The sequence below is a fragment of the Taeniopygia guttata genome, chromosome 3 (genome assembly GCF_048771995.1).
Source record: "Taeniopygia guttata chromosome 3, bTaeGut7.mat, whole genome shotgun sequence".
Taxonomy (NCBI): domain Eukaryota; kingdom Metazoa; phylum Chordata; class Aves; order Passeriformes; family Estrildidae; genus Taeniopygia; species Taeniopygia guttata.
The window spans coordinates 70134592-70156030 of NC_133027.1; the positions used below are offsets into that span (position 1 = coordinate 70134592).

Here is a 21439-nt window from a genome sequence, read left to right on the forward strand (position 1 = left end):
GCTTATGGGAAGGTTTTAAGTGCCCAAAAAATACATTTATTATCTGAATCCAATGGGCATCTAAGTGCATAAGTAAAGGTCAGAAATTATTAAATAAACCATTAGGTCCACATGCAATATCACACCAATTATGTGGGCAGGACAATATGCTAAGCTTGAAGCAATTCTATTTTAATTGAAAAATGAGATAATTTTCTAGAATTCTAGACTTTCAGACCATAGACTTGATTTAAAGCGTATTGTAACAACATGCATTTTGGAGCCAGTTGCCAAGTTCAGAAAATAATTCTGAAAGAGTGAGGGGAAAAAAATGATAGATAGAAAGAAGAGGGATATAATCAAATCATATTTATTTGCAAAGACTGTGACAAAAGGACAGGACTATGTTGTAAATAGAATCAAACACAAAGAGTACAGCTCAAAAGCTCAGAAACATAGTCATATTTCTGTCTCTGTAGCTGAGAGACATGACCAGAACTTCTGCACTTAGAAAACTGGCTCAAGGTCTCTGTCAAGATAAGGAGAGTAAAAAATTTTCCCTCCAGAAATTCGTTTCGTCACCAGGTAAAGAACTTACAGTATCATTTTCTGTGGAAAATATTATTTTAAAACATTTCTCTCATTTATACACAATTAATTTAAAAATGTATTTAACACATTTCTTAATAATTTAACATAATTGTATTACTCTTACCTTCCACTGAAATATCCTGAATAGCAAAACGAAGGATGATAGTCCAGATCATACCCAGTGTCATTTTCACATTGCCATCCACGATTTCTAAGGTGAAAAATAGATATAGTAGTAGTATTTAAAATGTTTTTTTCAATTTCATCTTATTTAATCACACATTTCTATAAATAATACATTGTAACTAATAAATTAATTCTACTTTTACTATAAATTTATATTTGCAGAGTTCACCTGGGTTCATTTTTCAACAAACTCATGCTACTCTCTCAGTAGGACTGAAGGTTACTGAGGTCAAGGCCATTTCAGTCCTTCCATGCTGAAAGGGTAGTTGTAACAGTTTCAAATCTTTACCTTTTAGGATGATGTTTTAGACAGAAGATGAAGGGAAATAGTGAAAGTTTGAACAGTATCAGTATTAACAGTTTTCAAATACAACAAAACCAAAAAACATTGGGGTCTTACACCAGTTTTTTAAGGAACTACAGGACATTAACAGTATTGGTTTTTAATAAAATGGTACTCAGAATTTCCCCTATACTGTTTAGATATGTTTGAGAATTTACCTCTTGTGCCAGCCCAGACAGAACACAAAAAACAGCTCAAGAGACCTGATGACACCTCCTGACACTGAGCTACACAGCTCCCTGCCAAGCTGCTCAGAAGCACAGCCATGAGGATGGACTGCCTCACAGCTCTGAAGCATAGACACATTTAAGTATCTTTAATATAAATGGAGGATGTTTTTTTTACCTCTGGGGTTTTAATTTTTCCAAGACTACTTGAGACTACGGATAGCACAGGGAACATGGGAATCCTTGCCACAAGTAAGCTTAGAATCCAATGCTCCCACTTTGTAATTAAGTGATACCACTGAAATTTCTCAACACCAAAATGTACTGCCAGATCACTTAAGTGTGATGGTAATGTTAAATTGTTCTCAGAAGTAAATCAAGAGACTCAGAAAAATATAGTGAGACCATAAGGAGGGTGCAGCATTGGGAAGGGAGGAGATGGGACTGCAGAGTGACTTTCCAGTCACCTCACACCAAAGGAGCAGTGCAGCAGGGAAGGCACCAGCTGCTACCTTACTTAAAAGTCACCTCCAGCCCTTCTCAAAAAGCGAAGCAGCTGTGTCTGCCTGAGGCCCACTGGTGTTCTGGGCAAGGAGCAGGAGGAACTTGCAGCAGGAGGAATTTCCTCAATTTAACATCAAACGCCAATAGAGGTGCCAGCAGAAAATGCAGTCACTCTGCTACTTAAAATTGCCTGAATCCAGGGGCAACTTTTACAGAACAAGAGCAGCTGCTGTCTCTGAGACTAGAGAACATGTTAAATTGCAGCAGGACACGACACAAGCTGTCATTTGAACCTACGGAATTAGCAAATGTAATAGGAAATATGTAACCCATCACTACCCTCTACTTACTTTGTTAGTGTGATAATTCAAGTTTATATATAAACGGCTAATTTTTCCTTTTCCCCTTTGGATCCTGCACTAATTTTCCACTGCTCTGCCTACCTTCCATGCATCCTGCTTTATTGGCCCTGAAAGACCTCAAATCTCAAAATAAAACCCTTCCAGTCAAAAAAAGGCCAAATGGCAATTAGAGCATGTAGCTACTTCTTTTTCCCTCCTCTTGAGTGAAGTCAAGTCATTTCACTATTTTGATCAGATGTCTGATATGTATATACAGTAAAGACAAATTTCTCCAAATGTAAAATAAATGTATTTAAATACTCAGGAGGCATTGTTGATTCTCAGGCAATCGATTAATAGATTTGCATAATCACTACATCGCTGTTTTGATTTACATATCCATATGTACACACATACAGAATGAAAGAGCAAGAAGAAATTTTCTGTGTTGTGCCTCAGGAGGATTTTCAAGTGATTTGCCAGCTTTAGTTTCTCACAAAACTGCTAGCATAAAACAACAACAACAAAAAAAAAGACTCCTATATAAGACAAGGAAGAAAAACAAAGTTGCTAAAATATTGAAAAGTATCAGCACAAAACGGCATTGATTCATTCCTATAATTTTCCTCTACAGATCAGTAGAAGACTTAATGATTTTTTTCACACTGCCTATTTGCTCTGGCTGGAATATATCTCCTACCCCTCACATACACAAAGCTACAGCTTTCTGGGCATGAAGGCAGAAGAGAAGAGAAAATTAAGCTGAAACAAGAAAAACTTATAGGGAAAATGTAAAGCAAAGCAATTTCTCAAAGGTTTTAGTCCCATTTTTTTTATTCAGCTTTGGTTTTATGTATTAATTTATTTTTTATATTCTAACCTTCTTGTAGCAGATTCACATATCATTTGGTGTTTAACATTTTTCCTGTTTCCCAGAAAAGCAATATAGAAATATTGCCTAATTAACAGGATACTTGTCTTTTGGTGGTTCTACATATCTAGTTTATTTCATTCAGGATGCAAGTACCTTCCAAATGGAGTAACTGCACTTTTTTAAAACTGAAGAGAAAACTTTTAAGTCCTGGACTATGAATGGCTCATAAGAACTACTTTCACAGTTTTTAATTTTAGCTTCTTGATTGTGTAGTCTCATTTCATGACCAGTGGAGAGAGACATTTTTTGACAAGACAGGTCAGAGTCCATAAATTTGGCTCCTGCTCAGCATCACAGTTAAAAGTGATCAGCTTTCTCCACTCCACAGACAGCCTAGAGAATTTAGGCTCAGAACAATAATTATCACTTCAAAGAATATCCCTGGGCCCTTAAAAATACTAATTTTATTTCTCTACTACTACACAGGAACCAGTGTTTTGAGGCCCCATTTTAAATGCCAGTTGTTCCCCTTGGGCCTACGTGCTCTTCACCATTCAGTATGTCAGATAATGGAACATGATCCTCAGCAGATTTAGATACAAAACTTCCATGCTTTGGAAATTAAAAAGTATTCCAAGCATCCATGTAACTCAGAGAATGCCCAAACAGAGGGGTGTGGGCAAGCCCAGAGCCCTTTGCTCACCACAGGGGCAGGGAGTTAAGGGGTTGTAACTTTGATAAGGAGACAAACTTAAGGAGACTGTTCTCTTCCTTTCTGGCATTCACTCAACTTACTATATGACTGCCTGGTCAACAACACTGAAAAATGCAACAAAAGAAAAAAAAAAAATTGCAGTGTTTTAAAAACAGATCAGATTGCTGATCCAGTCTCCAGGAGAGCTAGAGCAACAGTTGTCAGCCCAAGTGAGAAGGCAGGGCTGTGAAGTGTGGGAGCAGGAATGCAGTTCCAGGGGGCACAGGGTCTCTTTAGACACCCACTGGTGCCAGAGGTCCCACACTGTGAAACCATACCCCATCAGATGTGACACTGCTTTGCTGCATCAGCACAACACTGTGCTTTAGGCAACAAATTTAGTAGAGGGTATGCAGTAAAGTTAACAGGGCACTAAGCACGTCTGTGCCAGAGCTGGCTTTGTGCTCAGCCTGTTTAGAGTGGGAGGGAAGGCACGTGCATCTCTCCGCTCCTGCCCACATGGATGGAATCTAACGTGGGCATCAGGCCACGCTCACATAGTGTCATGTCTTACCATCACAGGTTCCTCTCTGCACCTAAGCCATGACAGTGGCTGGGAATTTCTTTCCTATGCTTCCATCTAAGAATTTAGGGTTTTTTTAATGATAGGTAATTTGGTTTTGCTTTTAATACATCCATTTTATTGATTGATAATTCCAGAAACAGGGAATAGCTAAAACCATCACCTTAATCTCTAATAAATACTGAATGCATAGACCATCAACTTGCAGCAAGTTCCAGAAAAGCTGGAAGAGGTTACTGCCCTTTTTCCTGCCACCTTCCAAAGAGCACAGAGCATTTGAACCCATGCCAGTTGCTGCTAAGGAGAACAGCAGGGTTAGTTTAAATGTTTTTAGTGTCTGATCTGAGCTATTCCAGATGCTTTGCCTTCAGAAAATGCTCAAGTGCTGTTCCCCAGCCTGAATACCCTGGCAGTAGTGACCAGCAATAAACGGGGCAAAATATGGGAGATGGGAGTGCAGAGGGCTGGCTTGCTCCTTTTAGGAGCAGATATGAGCTGATGATCCAGATATGAGCTGATGATCCAGCCGTGTGCAAACAGTGATCAGCAAAAACAACTCTGTCCCACAAAATACTCCTTTTGCTACGCTCTGGTTTTGGTTAGGAAGCCTCAGAGTCTCCTGCCTGACATGACAGAAACTACCTTTCATTTGACCCATGCTCTGTAATCTCAGCATTTCTTCACCAGCTATCAAACAGGCATCTGTATTCTTAATTTTCATTTCCACACCTAAATTGTCTCTTCAGTACCCTCTGCTGTCCATTTAATGCCATGTCACTCTCAGAAGAGCCTTACTGCAAAGGTTTAAGTTTAGAAGCATATTTTTTATCCCACTTCATTTAACTGAGAAAAGGGCACAGGTGCCCCAGCAGTCTGTACAAGTGATGGAGGGAGCCACACCTCTGAAATGCAGTAGAGCTCTTCTGAGATCTGAGGTGCCTGTGGGAATTGCCCATTTCTCCCCACTGATGATATATTCCCCAAAAGAGGTCTCTCTTGTGTGCCTAAAGACAGGTGGGATGGATTTGGACTCAGGTGACTCATCCAGTTCAGTCTCGAATAAATAAAGAGTGAATTCAAACAAGCTCTCTGTCCATTAAGCGTATTTTTTGGGATTTTTGAGTTCTAGATCTAGAAACTGAACACATTTGGTGAACAACACTTGAGGAACCAAGTGAGCTAGGTCAAACCACAGTAAAACCAATGAATGCTCCAATGAAAGATCTCTCCATTATTTCTACAGATACCCTTATCCCACATAATGAAACTCCTCTTCAATCCACAATCACAGTAAGCTCCCCAGGATCAAGGCTTGGAAGCCAGAATAAGGATACATATAAGCCTGTAGAAATCTGGAAACAGGAAGAAGAGGCTCATAAATCAATCCAAAAAGGCCTAGAAATGTCAGTAAAATACAGGAATGCTTATCATCATCATAATGAGGTTACAGCCAAAATTTTGCTCTAAGGACATGTTAGAGTGGGGAGAAAAAGCATAGAAAGCACATCATTGAGGCTATGGAATCAAAAACAGTTGGATATCATGCTAGCCACATCATTCTTGGTATGCTAATGGCTATGGAAACCATTATGCAAATATCTTCATAGAGCAACAAGTTCAACACACACCTCTGTCATTTTTAAACAATTAATTGAATCTCCTAGGGAGGCATAGGTTGTTATAGTGAGAGGCTGTCTTCTTTAGCTCAGTTTACATCTATCAGAATCTAGCCAGCCAGCCACATGTTGGTACTTAGCTACCTGAATAGCAGAACAATAAAAAAGCAACTACATTAGCAAATAGCATCCCACTCCACTTTCTTCATATGTTCTGTCTCTCCCCAGCTACCAGTGTCTTTTGATCACTCCCTTAACTCTACATCTGAATTTTAGAAACACAGCTGCAGAAAATCTCATAATAAAGTGGGAGTATGTTCCAACCACTCAGCAGTGATGTCAGCCTTTGTTTCGTCTGAATAATATCTCCTAAAGATGCCAGACCATATAAAGCACACCCTAGAATCCAACCTGGCTTCTAAAGGAGTTCCTTACTTTTAATAATCTATGGGAAAACCACAAGGATTCTGTAAGGAAAAAAAAAATCACTATTTGAACACCTACTGAAGCACAGACAATTCAATTTAACCTTAGAGATGAACTAAGCTTAGTGCTCATTTATAACCCTATCCCTCTCCAGCATTCCAAAAATTTCCACCTCTTGTCCCTTCATAGATACAGCCCAGCAAACAACACTAAGGGATTTCCGAGGCACCCTAACATAAGGTGGCCAAGAGTGTCCACCAGACTTCTCTGTAATGTGACCAAAGGGCGCTGTCAAGATCTGTCACATACCTTCTGCACCAATTGACACAAGTTTCACTCCTTTGCTGGCGATGTAATCCAGAGCTTTGTTTACATTAGCAATTTTATGGAAGCGCATCTTCCCTCTGTCTGGTTTCGGTAGCCTTTCCCCTGCAGAAAAACAAATTTAATGTGATTATTCTTATATACACCTTGCTACAGACATAAAAGTGATTAGAAATCAAGAGTGGCTGTTCCCTAACACTACCTAAAAGTCAGCAATTATTTTAAGAGGTATTCTTCTGAAAAAATGCCAAAGAGGTTTGAATCAAACCCTGAAAAGAAAATTCAAATATTGAAGTATCTGATTTTGATCTTTCTGATATAGCAGTAAAACCACAGCAAAATTTTTGTTTGTCCTAAACATCTGCAAGATACCTGTACTTCCTCCTACTTTACTTCTGGTTTATTGCTACTATCAGTTGCAGTAGCTGAATATTCAGAAGGCAGAATCAGAGCTCATCATTCTTCTCTGAGCGATTGGAAAGAGAGGCTGGATTCTATCCAGCAGTTCAGCCACAGCATTCTTGAACATCTGACCAAGAAGAATGGATTTTAACAACCTCATCCAGCACAGCAGAGCAGCTCATTTCAAAGCACAGGGCTGATGTGTTTGAACAAACTTATCTTTTCAAATTATCACAAAGAATAATAATTTCTAAAAAGATTCTCCATTTCATGAGGAATGAGCATTTGAAGAATTTTTTTCCACATTGAAATCTCCAGCAAAAATCTAAACTGTCATGAGTATTTGCAGCTTGAGCTATTCCCTTCCCATTAATGGGCATTCTTACCTTGGAGATTGCCCCACTGAATAATGCATAACAAAAGGGAAATACTGAGTTTACATCAGTTAGCAAAAGTTCTTGGATGTTCCACTCTTTTGAAAAATGAGACCTTTTATTTGTGACAAAATATTGATCTAGGTGTGCTTTAGGCACTCACTTTTGAAAGCACTGGTACATCCAATAAAGTCATTAAAAGCAAAGCAAAACGTTTATGCTAAAAGCAGAATACAATTAATTTGTAACCTATGTGTAAAGGCTTTAAGTGTTAGGGGCTAAGACAAGGTCCTCAATGGTTTTGGTTTGTTCAACAACACTGATGTCAATGTTACACTGTGATCTCCTGGAACACAAGCACAAACCAGAAAATTTTGGAGACAAGCAAAAAGCAAAGCTTCTTCTTTGAATTGTTAACAAATTTTGTTACTTTAAGAGTGTTTCAGTTCATGTGCTGTAAATACACAGAAAACTTTATTTTAGCTAACCTGAGATAACTTCCAAGAGGAGCATCAGTTTGAGGCCATTTCTGAAGTCCTCCTCAATGTTCTCAATTTGTGTGCCTGCTTTCCTGAGGTGGGAGTTGCACCAGGCTGTAAATGTCTGTAAGAGCAATTTAAAAAATACTTATTAACAACTTATCAATACTTATTTCCAAACAACTGCTAAGCCATGCGAGTAAACACTGCATCTGAGATTTGGAAGTCCAGCTCCCATTCACTCTACGCATGTTGCCAAGTACAAATTTCTTATCCCAGATGTTCATGAAGATGCAAAGAATTTCTTGAATAGAAGAAATTCTGTGCTAGATTCTGCTTGCAGATGCATCTCCAGGCAGAAGTTCTACACGTAAAGGCAAAACTTGGACACAAATGCAGATACTTAAGTTTGCAGGGAAAAAATTATAAAAGAACCATGAATATTTTTGTATCCATAGTGAATAATCAAGTCTGCTTTTACCTGCAGAGGTGAAAAGCAGAACTAATTCAGTTGCAAAGTCATTTACATGTTACCTTTTATATGAATGAAGTCAAAACATGGGCTACTATAAAACTTAGTAGTTAAATTATTCTGGTTTTAAATATCCATTACTTCTCTCAGCTTTCCGACAAATTGTTCTTGCTTTTCAGTGTCTGTTAAGATACACAAGGCAAGCTTGTATTTACTAGGTATTTTAGCAGGTGTTTAACTTTAGTTATATAACAAAGTCACTGTTACTAAACATTTTTAGCAAATTAGACTTCAGCTCCTTAAAACTGTCTGATACTTGGAATTCTCCTTCTTTTGCTACATCAAATTTCCAGTTTTAAAAACATTTAATTCAAATAATTAAAAATAAACAAGATATATCCCGGTTGTAAATAAGAAATTCCCTTTGGCCTTCTTTATTCGTGCCTGATTTCTTTAGACTATTTAATTTCTGGTCTCTCAGAAACAGAATAAGAAAGACCAGTAGATTAGGACAAAGATCTTCCCTGGAATTGAATTCTACAAATTCTAGACAGATTTGATACTTTAATAAAACAGGGACTGAACTTTGCCAAATGGTTTAATCTTAAAAAAGAAACTTTTTGTTAAAGAATAACATTGTGACTATTGTTGGGCATGACTCAATTTATGTGAAGAATTGATGGGCAGTTTACTAGACTGTTTTCTCAATGCTCCTACACTGACAAGGAACAGCTTCCTTATATCATCTTCTCCCATCGAGTTGAAAGGAAGCAAGAGGTGTTGTGGATATGGCAGAGCTGTACAGTGAAATCTCTAATTCTAGGTACCCAGAAAAAGGAGGAGAGAGAAGAAAATACTGGATGTGTTTCTGGGCAGAGGTCTGTGTTGACGTGCAGAGGATGAATTTTAGGTAGGAATGCAAGTTGTTCTGTGTGCACATAGGAATAAGTAAGGTCGCAGGTGAAGCATATCTGCAAACACATTTTATTAAAGGGATGTTAGCTCCCATTCAGGAAGGCAGAACCTTCCTCATTTTAAGCTTTACTGAGTTCATGAAAGTTCTGAAACAAGAGCATACCAATCCTCATAGCACAGATTGAAAGCACCTCCACCATCAAGGCATGACATGGAGAATGAGGATGGCATTTCATTTGGATTATTATAGGGTTAGGATACAGTTTACAAGACTAATTTGTCTGCCTCAAGCAGTATCTTGTTTTAGTGGTATATATCTCAAAAGGCTTAGCACCACATTAAGTCATTTGCACACATTAAAAATTACTATGAGCTTCTTGGAAGGAATAATACTATGGCAATGCAGGAAAAAAGAAGCTGAAAGCACTCAAGGGAAATGCACATGAACCTTGCATGGCAATCTGGCAATAAATATTAGAAATCTGAACCTTTAACTAAATGAGCCTTTCATGAATTAGGCTTAAGTGATGGACATATGCTTATTTGCAGATGCTACTGCAGTTTGTAGAACTGTTCCAAGCACATCATAATAGAGAGGAAGTTGGAGAAAAATCTCAGCCATTTCCATCTCTTCTTTTAGATATTTATGGTAAATGTTCACCTTGTACCTCAAATGTTCACTCTAGTCAATGAGTTTTCCTCATTTCTCATTTAATTAATAGTTTAATGGCAACAACCCCTTTGTTTGAGAAGTTTTAAAATGTGAATCTCATGCCTACTGTGAAGAAGGTTACTTCTCAGTTCCTTAAGAAGAAAAGGATCTTGGTACTTCTTAGCTCATATACTTACATACATACATACATATATATATATATATAATCAACTTCCTTGATGCTGCACTGATAGACACAAAACAAGTTTTATCCAAATATCACAAAGTTTTCAAATAATTTAAATAGTTTCTCTTGAAAATGGACATTTTTATGGCACTGAATTTCCTGAGAGAAAAACAGTTTTCTCATCTCATTCTTTCTACGCAGCCTATGTTGCTGTGATACACACAAGGAAAAGATGCTGCTACTTCTGAATCAAGCTGTTTTCAAGAAACAGTTTGATGACAGAGTGGTTTTTATGATCTGCTTTTCTATATTTGTAGGTTATTTAAGATTCTTTCCAGTTGTATCGCATTTGTAGCATTTTGAAGGATAAATTTGGAATTACCACAAGACCTACATCCATGAGATAAGAAGTTCTGCTGAAGCACTCTACTGTGATTGAAGTCTTTATTTAGACCATCTGTATCTATTTTTGACTGCCTTCTATAGAATAAGAGAGTTACATATTTTATTTAAACTACAGTTGCTCAGTTTTCTGTTTTACCAGTGGCCCAGGCCATGCCTTAGTGCTGTCTGTTCCCTTCCGACAGCTGTCCTGCACCTTTTAGAAATGACTCCTGGTGTGTGGCTTCTGAAGCCTGCTGCCTTCCAAACTAGCTTCTTTCTCCCAGGACTAAACATGGTTATAGAAATGATACTTCGGGAAGTGGTAGCTTTGTTTCAGTGAAGCAATTCATTAGTGACTGCATGAAGGCTACTGCACAATTTAACTTGCAAATTTTAACAATTTCCTCGACCCACATTTTATTTAACACTCATCCCTCTATTCTTATTTTGATAGCACTTGTTCTCACTGCTTTGGCTTTAACTAACAATTCTATTCCTAGTTATTGAGAAACAATTCAAAGCATGTTCAAGTCCTGGAGATCAAGATACAGCCAGCATATAGTACCCTGGAAATTTGTAATCCATTGGGATTTAAAAGCTATTAAATGACTTAGACAAAGTAAATCCCTTTTTCTGCTGAGCTGTACAGAACATTTCAGAGTATCAGATTGCTCAGAGAAACAAAGCAGGACTTAAGGCACCAAGCTGAATACCAGGAAGAACACAAATAAATGTCTACAAAGCTAGACAGTTCTTTTTAGGATTTATTTACCCTACATGGCTCTACAAAATGAACATATAAATAAATGAAATTTTATCCTTTCCAAGTTTGTTATTACAAAAGAAAGTTTGCTAATGTTCTGAGAGGAAACACCCAGAAAAGAGGATGCAAGGCATGAAGCCAAAGAACTTGCAGTCGCACAGGTGAATGTTCTCTTAATGCACCATTAATTGTCTACTGCTGTCACAGGTCTATTTTGGAAACAGTAACTCCAGGAAAGAATGCAGTTTATGTTCTATGCCCACTTAGCTTCCTTGTGTAGACTGCCAAGAGCATATTCTCCACAATTCACAGATCTGTATGGCAAAGTGTATACCTATGGGGGAAAACACCCCTTACCTGGCAATTTACAAATCTCTGACAAAAAATTGCAACCCAGGGGCAGTAAAAGGAGATGTCCCTAACTAATTATCAATCAATAATTAATGCAAAAAAAAAAGAACAGGGTATGCATAATTTGTAAAAATATTTTTTATACAGACACAGTGAAAGACATGCTTTCCTGGGAAAAATGGTGCCTTTGAGATCTGAGTTGTCCTACAGCTCTGCAAAAGTCAACGTGTCCTTTTTATGTAAGTGTAACAATAACTTGCTCTTGATAGTGGTTCAAAGCCAGAAAACAAGATACTGTGATAACAAGTTTGACATACTTACATGAAAATATGATAAAGACAATTGAGAAAGCAACAGTCACCACACCCTCCAATACTGGTGAGTCAAGACAACTTGTTCCACTTCTTGAAGATGTAAAATAAATTCCTAGTTTGGCACCGACAGCGAGTCCATAATGAACATCACTAAAGCACCAGGATAACCTGTGTGCATAGGGGATACACTTGCGCTCAGTACTGAAATTCAGAAGTGGTTTCAGCCTAATGAAGCACTGGGGTCCTGCATCCTATTTGGTACATGTATCTCACATCAAGGTTAACTCTGCCTTTCATTCAGTCCAGCTCAAATCAATTTCTGTCTGCTATAGTATTTATAAGTGTTCAAAATTAACACTTATTTCAAAAGCCATGTGTCTGCTTGTCGGTACCCCTATCAGTAGCCCAAGAAAGGTTACTTGCTCAAAGGAGTAATTTGGTTTTACTTGAATTGGAAATTTAATACTTTCTGTGCCTGCTAAGGAAAACAGAATTACAACTTGTTTTTCATGGTCCTTGAATTCTAATAACTAGAGTAGGAGAACACACCTGTCTAAAATTAACTTCAAATACAAACATTCAACACATTTGTTTACATACATATTATCCTGAATTATTTCAGTCTGATAGAGTTGTTTCTTGAAACTGCTTTACAGCCCTTCTTCTAAAGGGCTCTTCCTCTCCCTTTGTGTTGGCTGAAGGTCTTCATTACTTCCAGGCTAAATGGGATGCAGTGATTCACTCTGCAATTATACAGAACATTACTGTGCTCTGAGTGCATGACAAGGGTGTTACAGAAGGAGCTCTGCCAGAACATTCCCAGTAGGCCAGACTGAGGTTTTCCCTTGAAGAATTTCCCATCTGACTGTTATCCATGGTTTAAAATATAAGTTGTGAACTTGCAACATGATCTCCTAGCTCCTGTGTCCACAGCATGTTCTGATGGCTGCACAATCAGGGGTTTTCTCTTGACTCTTGACACAGGATACAGTCTGTGTTGGCCCTCATTCTCTTAACCGTTTATTCTGTTCCCAAAAGAGGCTGAAAGGTGAAATACTGCAGAAAATTGCACAGCACTTTTAAACTAGCTTGATGCAAACCAGTAACTACATATGGTATCTTCATCTGTTCCTAGAACATCTACAGCACCTATATTGTATACATGCATGAGTATATTTTTATGAATTGAAAAGAAACAAAATCTTATATTTTAGCTGTCGGCTTGAATTACTCTTAACTGTTCCCTTGCAGTGGAAACCCAAATACATTGGTATATGTTAGTGAAATAACCAGAATAACTCTAACAGCAGAGCAGCAGAGGTGCTTCACCAGTACAACTGGATCACATCAGAACACCAGGAAGCAAACTGGGATTTTAACACCAAATGTGCCAGAGCATAGCGATAATTCAAGTGAAACAGAGGGAAAATATTGTGAAGGATGGCATGAAGGTAAAGGCAGGGGAAATGTTTAGCATATTCCAAAATGTTATTAAAAGGAAACCCTCAAATCACAGGCACTATGTCAAAGTCAATTCCTGGGAACACCAGAAAGGATAAGCACAGAACCATCTCACAATGGAAGTGAATAGAAGCTCCATCATAAATACTCCAAATCCAAAGCTTAATCCCTTCCTTCTCTGGCACATCCATCCATATAGCTGAACAGATGGCGTCAGAGATGATATGCTGGCACATTCTGCACTGCCAGCAGATCTGCTCTACTAACTCAGGGAACTTCCTTCCACTCCCTTAGTTTTATCACTCACAGGAGAAGTCACCAAAGGGATGCATTCATCACATAGGACTTTGCACACGTCTTAGTGGCACTCTGCATTTTGCTTGCATGGAAGGGCCTGGGGAGACCTCAGTCCTTGCAAACCAGGTGGCCTAATCCCATGTGAGTCTAGGGTTTCCTGTAAAACATGCAACTCCCTCCAGTACTGAATGACTGCACGTCTGTTTTACAGTGCTCACTATTATAAAAAAAAACACCCAGAGCATGTAAATAGCCCTTGAAGAATAATTTGGCAAGGTTGAACCCTGATTATTAAGCCTTTTGTTACCGACTGACATTAGTTCTTTCTTTCAGAGGAGACAACAGAGAAAGTTTATGTTTTCCCAGTGGTCTAAACTGCAAAAAAAAAAAAAAAAAAAAAGCCAACAACAACAACTAAACCACCTCAGGTGATAGCAAGTTGCATGGAAAATTTAGTGTGGGCCACTGCCTGCACTATCCTCACCTCAGCCTTTTTTCCTTAAGGAAAGAACAGGAAGGAAAGGAAGTGAGAGGTTTCACAAGGTCTTTGAGGAGGCTAAAACAGTTAAAATACTGCAAAGTTTATTAGGAGCAGGCAGATATCTTTGTTCCAGCTACTGAGATAGCTGGAAAAGGCAGAGAAGTTTTAAGCACATAACCCCATCTTTACATGCAAGAGAGAAGCCTCAGGCTTAAATGTGAAAATTTAGGCAAGTGTTCAGACAACTCAGAGCTTTGATGGACCATCAATACAATGATCCAACAGCTCCATTCCCTGAAGGAAGCCCATTCCTTTTTCAGTACTGTTGATGACACCCTTTAAGAAAGCATCTGTCAAAATCCAACTATGTGACTTCACAAAATACATGTGGTACCATAGGGTTGTCTGTTAAGAGTATTTTTTAAATTTAAAATGATTCTGTCTATTCAAAATATATTTTCAAACAAAAACTTTGACATTTCAGAAGTGAGAACATATGCAATATTAAAAATCCCATTTGAAACTAAAAGGTACTTAGGATCCGTAGGAAAATGCTGGTCTAAATCTACTTTTAATTTTTGGAATTTCAAGCATCATGCAAATAAAAGATGCCTGCTCAGAAAAATAACACAGAAATAAAAGATGTCAGGATCCTATGAAAATCTTTAGTAAAAGCAGTGGTATGGTTTTATCTTGCATTATAAAAATAGTAAGATATTTTTACTCATTTTTATCTTTACAACAATTGCAAGCTACCCAATTTGTTAAGGTGAAGGAATTAGAAAGACAAAGGAACTGTCTGGGGGGAAAAAAAGCACTCCTGCTTACTTCTGATGGGTTCTCTGAATTCTGAATGTTTTTTAACACACTCCTATCATCCAAGCTGACCAGAATGGTCTGTCACAATAAAAAAGGGAGAAGCATAGTCTTCCAAAAGGTCAGGCATATTTTGTTTACATGAAAGTGGGAAATTAGGTAAGTAAGCACGAGCTTCTGCTATATCAAATTGATATTAAATTAAACTTCCAAGGACAAGCAAGCAAAAAGTAACATTTAACTACAGTTCTAAGCCTGCATTTATGTACAGGCATGTCCTCTGCTCATGACTTTATTGAGACTCTAGCCATTAGTCCTAGTTGCACTGGTTAAGCCAAAGTATTTCAAAGGTCCCTCACCCAGACTCTACAGAAGCAGATCTTTTATGTCTTGTACCTAAGTTGGTTGCAATAGCAGCCAGCTATTTGTCAAAGGGGAAAACTAAACACAAAACCATAGTGGAAAAAAAGTGTTTAGCAAGACAGAGAGTTTATTCCTACTAATGGTGAGTAGTGGCCTACTCTTAAGTGGAAGGGCTTATTAAACAGACTTCTGTAGGAATCCTGAAGCATTTCCTATACTACCCTGTACTTACTCATTTGGATAACAGAACAGGGTGCATGCTTATCACATTTGAGTAAGACAACAAAACAGTGGGTCTGCAAGCATGTTTCATGTCAGAGCTATAATTCAAACTCATTTTAACAAATCAGTGAAATAACTTGAAGAAAGCCAAATTCAGATAAGCAAGAAATCTCCGTTCTCCCAGTCATACTTTCTATGATCTTCATGGAAGATTCATATCCTAACTGACATCTACACTGCAGCTGTGGAAAGGGAGAATATCAAGAAGACAGGTTTTCATGCCAGATTGTGTCCTGCCAAATAAGTGATCCAAAGACTACAAAAAAAGAAGTCACTCAGCAGAAAACAACTCCCTTGTAGGAATCCAAACACTTGGCAAGCAAAAGGTAGTTGTAAATTGTTTCTGTCAGGGTGTTCTTTAAGTGGTGATCCCCATTTCCATCTTCTATTTTCATATGACCCTCTAATTTCCCTTAGCAAAAAGAAATCTAATATTGGAGATCTGTCAGTGATATTGGAGAAAAAGATGGTGAAGACAGACAATAATAATGAAACAAAGATGAAGAAAGAGAGGGTAGAGGGAGAGTCCAAGTCAATTCATGGGAAAATAAACAAATCAAAATAAAATGAAAGTGGATTCCATGACCTGTTTTATGGGTACACACTTTTCCTGTGGTCTGTATTATCATCCTTGAGAAGAGACCCTGACACTTGTGGTTTTCTTCCCCTGCTTTGCAACAGCCTTTAAGGCACTTAAGACAGGAATTTAAAAAATATCTTTACTGTCTTAAATGCTGAGCAAATTATGACCCATGATTCCTCACAAGGGACTATAATCCTTTTCAAAACAATGGGAGTAAGTGTTAGCCATAGCCGAGTGCTTTACAGCATCCCACTTCAGTATTCAAGGATAATAATAAACCCTCCATATTCCACAGTACTATTTTGTGGGGAAATTAACCATTGTTTTTGAGATGCTCAAACACTACCCTGAAAAAAGCCCAGTAAAGAAAGAGTAGCAAGAGAGATTAGAAAGTTGACTAAATGATAAATGTCTTGTAAATATAGAACTGTGAAGAAATTATTCAAAACCAGAACCTACTCTGAACAGACAGAAAACAATACATAACTACCAACACCTTCAGTATCTGTTCACTGTCATCCAACGTTAATTCTGCATTTAAAAACCAAATTGGGCTTTTTAGTATAAACCAGTTACCTACTACTGTAAATCTAGTTACATGTTAGTTATTCTTCTCTCCTTAAACTCTTTAGTCAATGTGCCAGCCCCTCCAGTATGGAGAAAGAAGTAGCTCAGGGAACTGTTTAAGAATAGCAATGACTGTGAGTAACCCCGCAGATGCAATCTGAGAAAGTATTTTCACATACAGAAATTTTTTTAGCTTTCACCTCTAGGATGAAAAGTCACTGTCCCTACCTCTCACTAATAAGGTCAGTTTTGGGCAGCTCCAATGAAGCTGCCATTTCTGGTGGTTTAAGTGATGGGGACACCTGTCCCTCTGAGAGCTAAACTGAGCATACAACTCACCTCATAGATATTACCAAACAGTCTGCATGTGTTAGCAACCTTGTCACTTACTCACCTGGCTTGGGTTCAAAACACTGACCTAAAAGTGAAAGGTTCCCATCAGCCACACACTCCTAACCAATAAATTAAAAGTCCATCTTCAGCACAAGGTTATCTTTCATCATGAGCTGGGGTGTGGGAGCTATCAGAATATTCCACTCAGAAGGCTTTGCAATACTGAGACTTTTAATTAATAATGTCACCACCTTGCTAAGCACTACAAGTCAGCTTTCTCTTGGATGTGAATGACTATTTTTGCCATACAGTTTGTTCATTCACATCATATGCATGAATCCCTGGAAAAAGATGGTCCTCAACAGCACCCAGGAAATACTCTATGAGAATCCTATGTCCAAATGCACAAGTCCAGCTGCATTATGTCAGCCCTGGATAATTCACAGTAGCCAGATTGAGTGATGGGGAGCAATCCCTTGCTGTTTATTATGATCTTACCTCTTCATTTGCCCTTCTACGTCAGTACCAACATGCATGACATCATTTTCAGTTACACAACAGTCTTTTAGTGACTCTGCTCTCTTTGTCTTTTATGTAAACCAACAAATTAATACCTCATCATAACAGAATTAATACCTCTGGATTTTGGATTACATACCATTATTTAATGCACATTCTCAATGTGGAAGATTAGCTTTAAAGAATGATAAATAATGGTATAGTCTGTGAAGTAAACAAAGTTCTCAAATTACTAATAAATTTCCAAGTTATAATAGCCCCCATATTAAATTGCAATCTCCAATGAGACTGAAAAGACAGACTGTGAGTAATGATTGTTTGGGTACTTGCTCTTCCACAGCTTCCTCTATAACTTCCTTCAAATTATAAAACCTCTTTACATGTCCAAAACCTTTATCCCACGGTAGAGGTGAAATATAATTACATTCTATGGACTGAGACCTCTAAATGCAAGATGAGACAGGCTCTGTTAATCTTTACAATGGAGTGTATGTCACAGTCTCATGTATATTTTGAAAACTTAAAATGCTGTAGAAAGTGAAAGAACTTCTATTTCATAATCCTTAAAAAACAAATATTTGTGAAAAATTTATCTGTGAATCAAGTATGTTCAGAAGACAGTTCTTAAATGGCTGTAAAGATTTAAAAACAAAACCAAACACAGACAAAAAAAAAAAGAATCAACAGAATAACACAAATGCAAAGTTTTGAATAATCTATTTTTGGTCAATGGCTTTTTTTATCTTTTCAGATGTTGATTCTGTATTTCCCTCAAAGGAAACATGCTGATCTCTTTAAATTTGCCACACTGTTACTAGCATTTATTAATTCAACAATTAACGAATCATGGAAGACTTTCTTTTTGTTACATGTAGCACTGCCAAATTTTGCCCTTCAAAATGCCTCCTACTGAAATCTGCAGAAATAGAGATGCATCCCCCACAAGGACCTGTGCCTTTCTGACAGAACCAGGGCACTCCTACACAGCACAGCAGGGAGTTCACAGCATCCAGCCTGAACCTCTGAGGACTGCCAGTGATTTGCGTGGCACAACAATATTTCTCTCTAACAGGGTAAGCTAACTTTAGAGCACCCCAACCACATATTCTCTGCTCTGATACACTGCACTTTGCAGAGGTTGCATGTACACTTTATAAACAAATAAGCCTGACATTAGAACCTGCAGCAGTGTAGCTACTAACATCTTACACAGCATTCCTGATCACTTTACACCACAGAACCTCACACAGCATGCCTAGAAATAAATTCATTTGTGCCCAGTTGTCAGGGCATTAAAATAGATTTGCCACTACACTGCACAAAATTGAGTGCCACAAAGAAATGTACACATTTTTATGAGTTTTAATGGATTCTGTCATCCATGTAATAAAGACTGCATCTTTGCATTTACACAGAGGTATATATTCATATCTCATAAAGTGCTGTCCAAATACCCCTTCCAACCAGTCAGGCAGGGCACTAGGGACCCAAGCAGAGAGTTTGCAGAACATGAAGTGTCTAAGTTCTGGTAGAAACACCAAGGTATTGATTCATGCTCCCAAATATCTCTTTTCCATGCATCCTCTCTCTTGCTCTCTACAAGACTTTTAGATACAGATCTTGGGTGAACAAAATTAAGACAACTCCTGATACTTTTGAAGGCATGCTCAGTTAATGGAACAGAGACCTATTTGCATTCTGGTGCTTTCTGGATCACTATTGAGCAAAGTGACATTTGGGAAGTCTCATTTAATATGCTAGTTAGACAAAGGAGCTAAATATTGAAAACACAAGGAAAAAAAGCATAGGAAAAGGTATTGCATGTGGCACGGGACCAAAATATACAACAAAGTTGAAATGTGATAGGATCAAAATAAATTCACCCATTTCTACTTGGCTCAGAATGAGTTAATTCTGGAGCACCACTTTTCCTTTATTTCTGCTTCACAAGAGTATCAACGAACTATAAGACCTCTTCAGGAAAAGATGTGCATTAAAAATGCCAACAGGTTTGAAGGGAGCTGTTTCAGCAAAGAAAAAATATTTGAGACCAGTCATTTTACTGTTTTCTCTCTTCCTCTATATTCTTTTCCAATTGTCCACTTCTTCACTGTTACAAAAGAAAAGAACAATCTGTTTCATTTGTCTCTCCCTGTGGGGAGCTGAAAATGAAGTGCAGGTAATCCCAAAAAGGATCCTGTGGTGGATCTTCAAGGGAGAAGTCCACAGGTGTGTTTCAAAGGGGAAATTAATGCCCCTCATACTGCCTGGGGCTTTCTCTCAAGTGTATTAAACAAAAAACATGCATTGCCACCACCCTGTCAATGCCAAATGAACCTTCTTAGTCAAGAGCTAGGATCTCCTATTGTCTCCATTTTTAGATCCTTTTCCCACCAGCTGTACATTACAGTGTTACACCTCCTGGTTTCCCAAGAGCTCATGAACTATCACAGATAACAGTCTTGTTTCAGCAGATACATATTTTAATGGCCAAATATTTAGGATGAGATGAAAGAAGCATTCACACATTACAGTATGGAAGGAAATAAAGGTATGGCCTCTGTAAATAGAAGGATTAATTAAAGTAGGCTAATGCAGGATTTGGTTGACTGGATTTCTAAATGTCTTTCCTCTGCTTTCTCTGCTGATTTTCTTCATCATGCTATCTTTATCCAGTAATTATACATTACATTGCCAGGTGAGTAAGTAAATCCATTATAAATTTTGTCAATACAGTCAGAGTGGGATAAAACTATGTTCCTATCCAATTTAGCAGCATTCTTTAAAGCACTTCCATAATCATAAAAACAGGTTGTGACAGATACTGAAAGTTGTTTCAATTTTACCCTTACCAAAACACACATCCTTAAGGCTCTGACACCAATAAACTATAGGAAAATATGTCAATAGTCAAATCCCAAAACATTTACACAGTAAATGTTTTCTTTGCATTCTGTTATCTAGCACATTGGAGACAACCAAAGCTAGTTTCACTTGTAATCTAAACGAAGGTTTCAGTTGAGACTCTTACAGAGAAAGAAAAACCTCATACATTAATTCCCAATTATGCAACAAAAGGCTCTTCTGTGGCATATATGCCACATTACTCAATGCAGCATTTCTCAATACACAAAGCACATAATCTGTCCATGTGAATTGCTTCACTATTGTAACTGATCACTAAACAAAATTCCATTTTTATTTCATGCTTGGTTTAAGAAACTGATTTTTAAAGAAATTAGTTATTTATGTGGTTAAAGATACCACTTAAACATACTGGGCTAGTTTGTTTATGCTTTAATTATTTTTTATGAGGCATTATCTATAGAATAACATTTTATAAAATATTTTAAATATCCTGTAAGACAGCAGCCTTTCAGACAAATTTCAGAGTTTCTAAATAGCATTTAGTAAGACTCAGGTTCCTAAATTATTTACGTTTTCTTTAAACCAGAATAAATAGCAAAACATTACTTGGGATCTTTGGATGACTTGATTATACACGAATAAGAAATTTAACTAAGTAACCAGTTCTCAAGCAGTTAACTAAGAATAGGTGGGTAAATAAACAATGATGACTGTAACTGCTGAAGGCATAAACAACAGTTTTAGACAGTTTGTGATAAGCAAACTGCTTTATCAATTAAATAAACAATTCTTTGTTTATCTCTCTTTTTAACAGGAGCCATTCTGAGACCTGTGCTCCGTCATGGAAATGAAGGCCTCAGACAAAAGGAAAGAAAACCAACTTCAGCCTCATGTCTGGTGTTTTGCTTGTCTTTTACTATAATGCCAGATGGGCAATAAGTGCATTGT

At 37.7% G+C, this 21439-nt stretch overlaps 1 protein-coding gene across 1 annotated transcript in view; it reads right to left on the reverse strand.

The window, feature by feature from the left end:
- The window catches only part of ACTN2 (actinin alpha 2), a 66132-nt gene that overhangs the window by 35306 nt on the left and 9387 nt on the right, over positions 1–21439 (reverse strand). Inside the window, exons 2-4 of the mRNA XM_030268242.4 lie at positions 7893–8007; positions 6614–6733; positions 695–781 (exon numbers count right to left, since the gene is read on the reverse strand). Of these exons, the coding sequence (XP_030124102.1) occupies positions 695–781; positions 6614–6733; positions 7893–8007 (322 nt within the window). The remainder of the gene's footprint in view (positions 1–694; positions 782–6613; positions 6734–7892; positions 8008–21439) is intronic.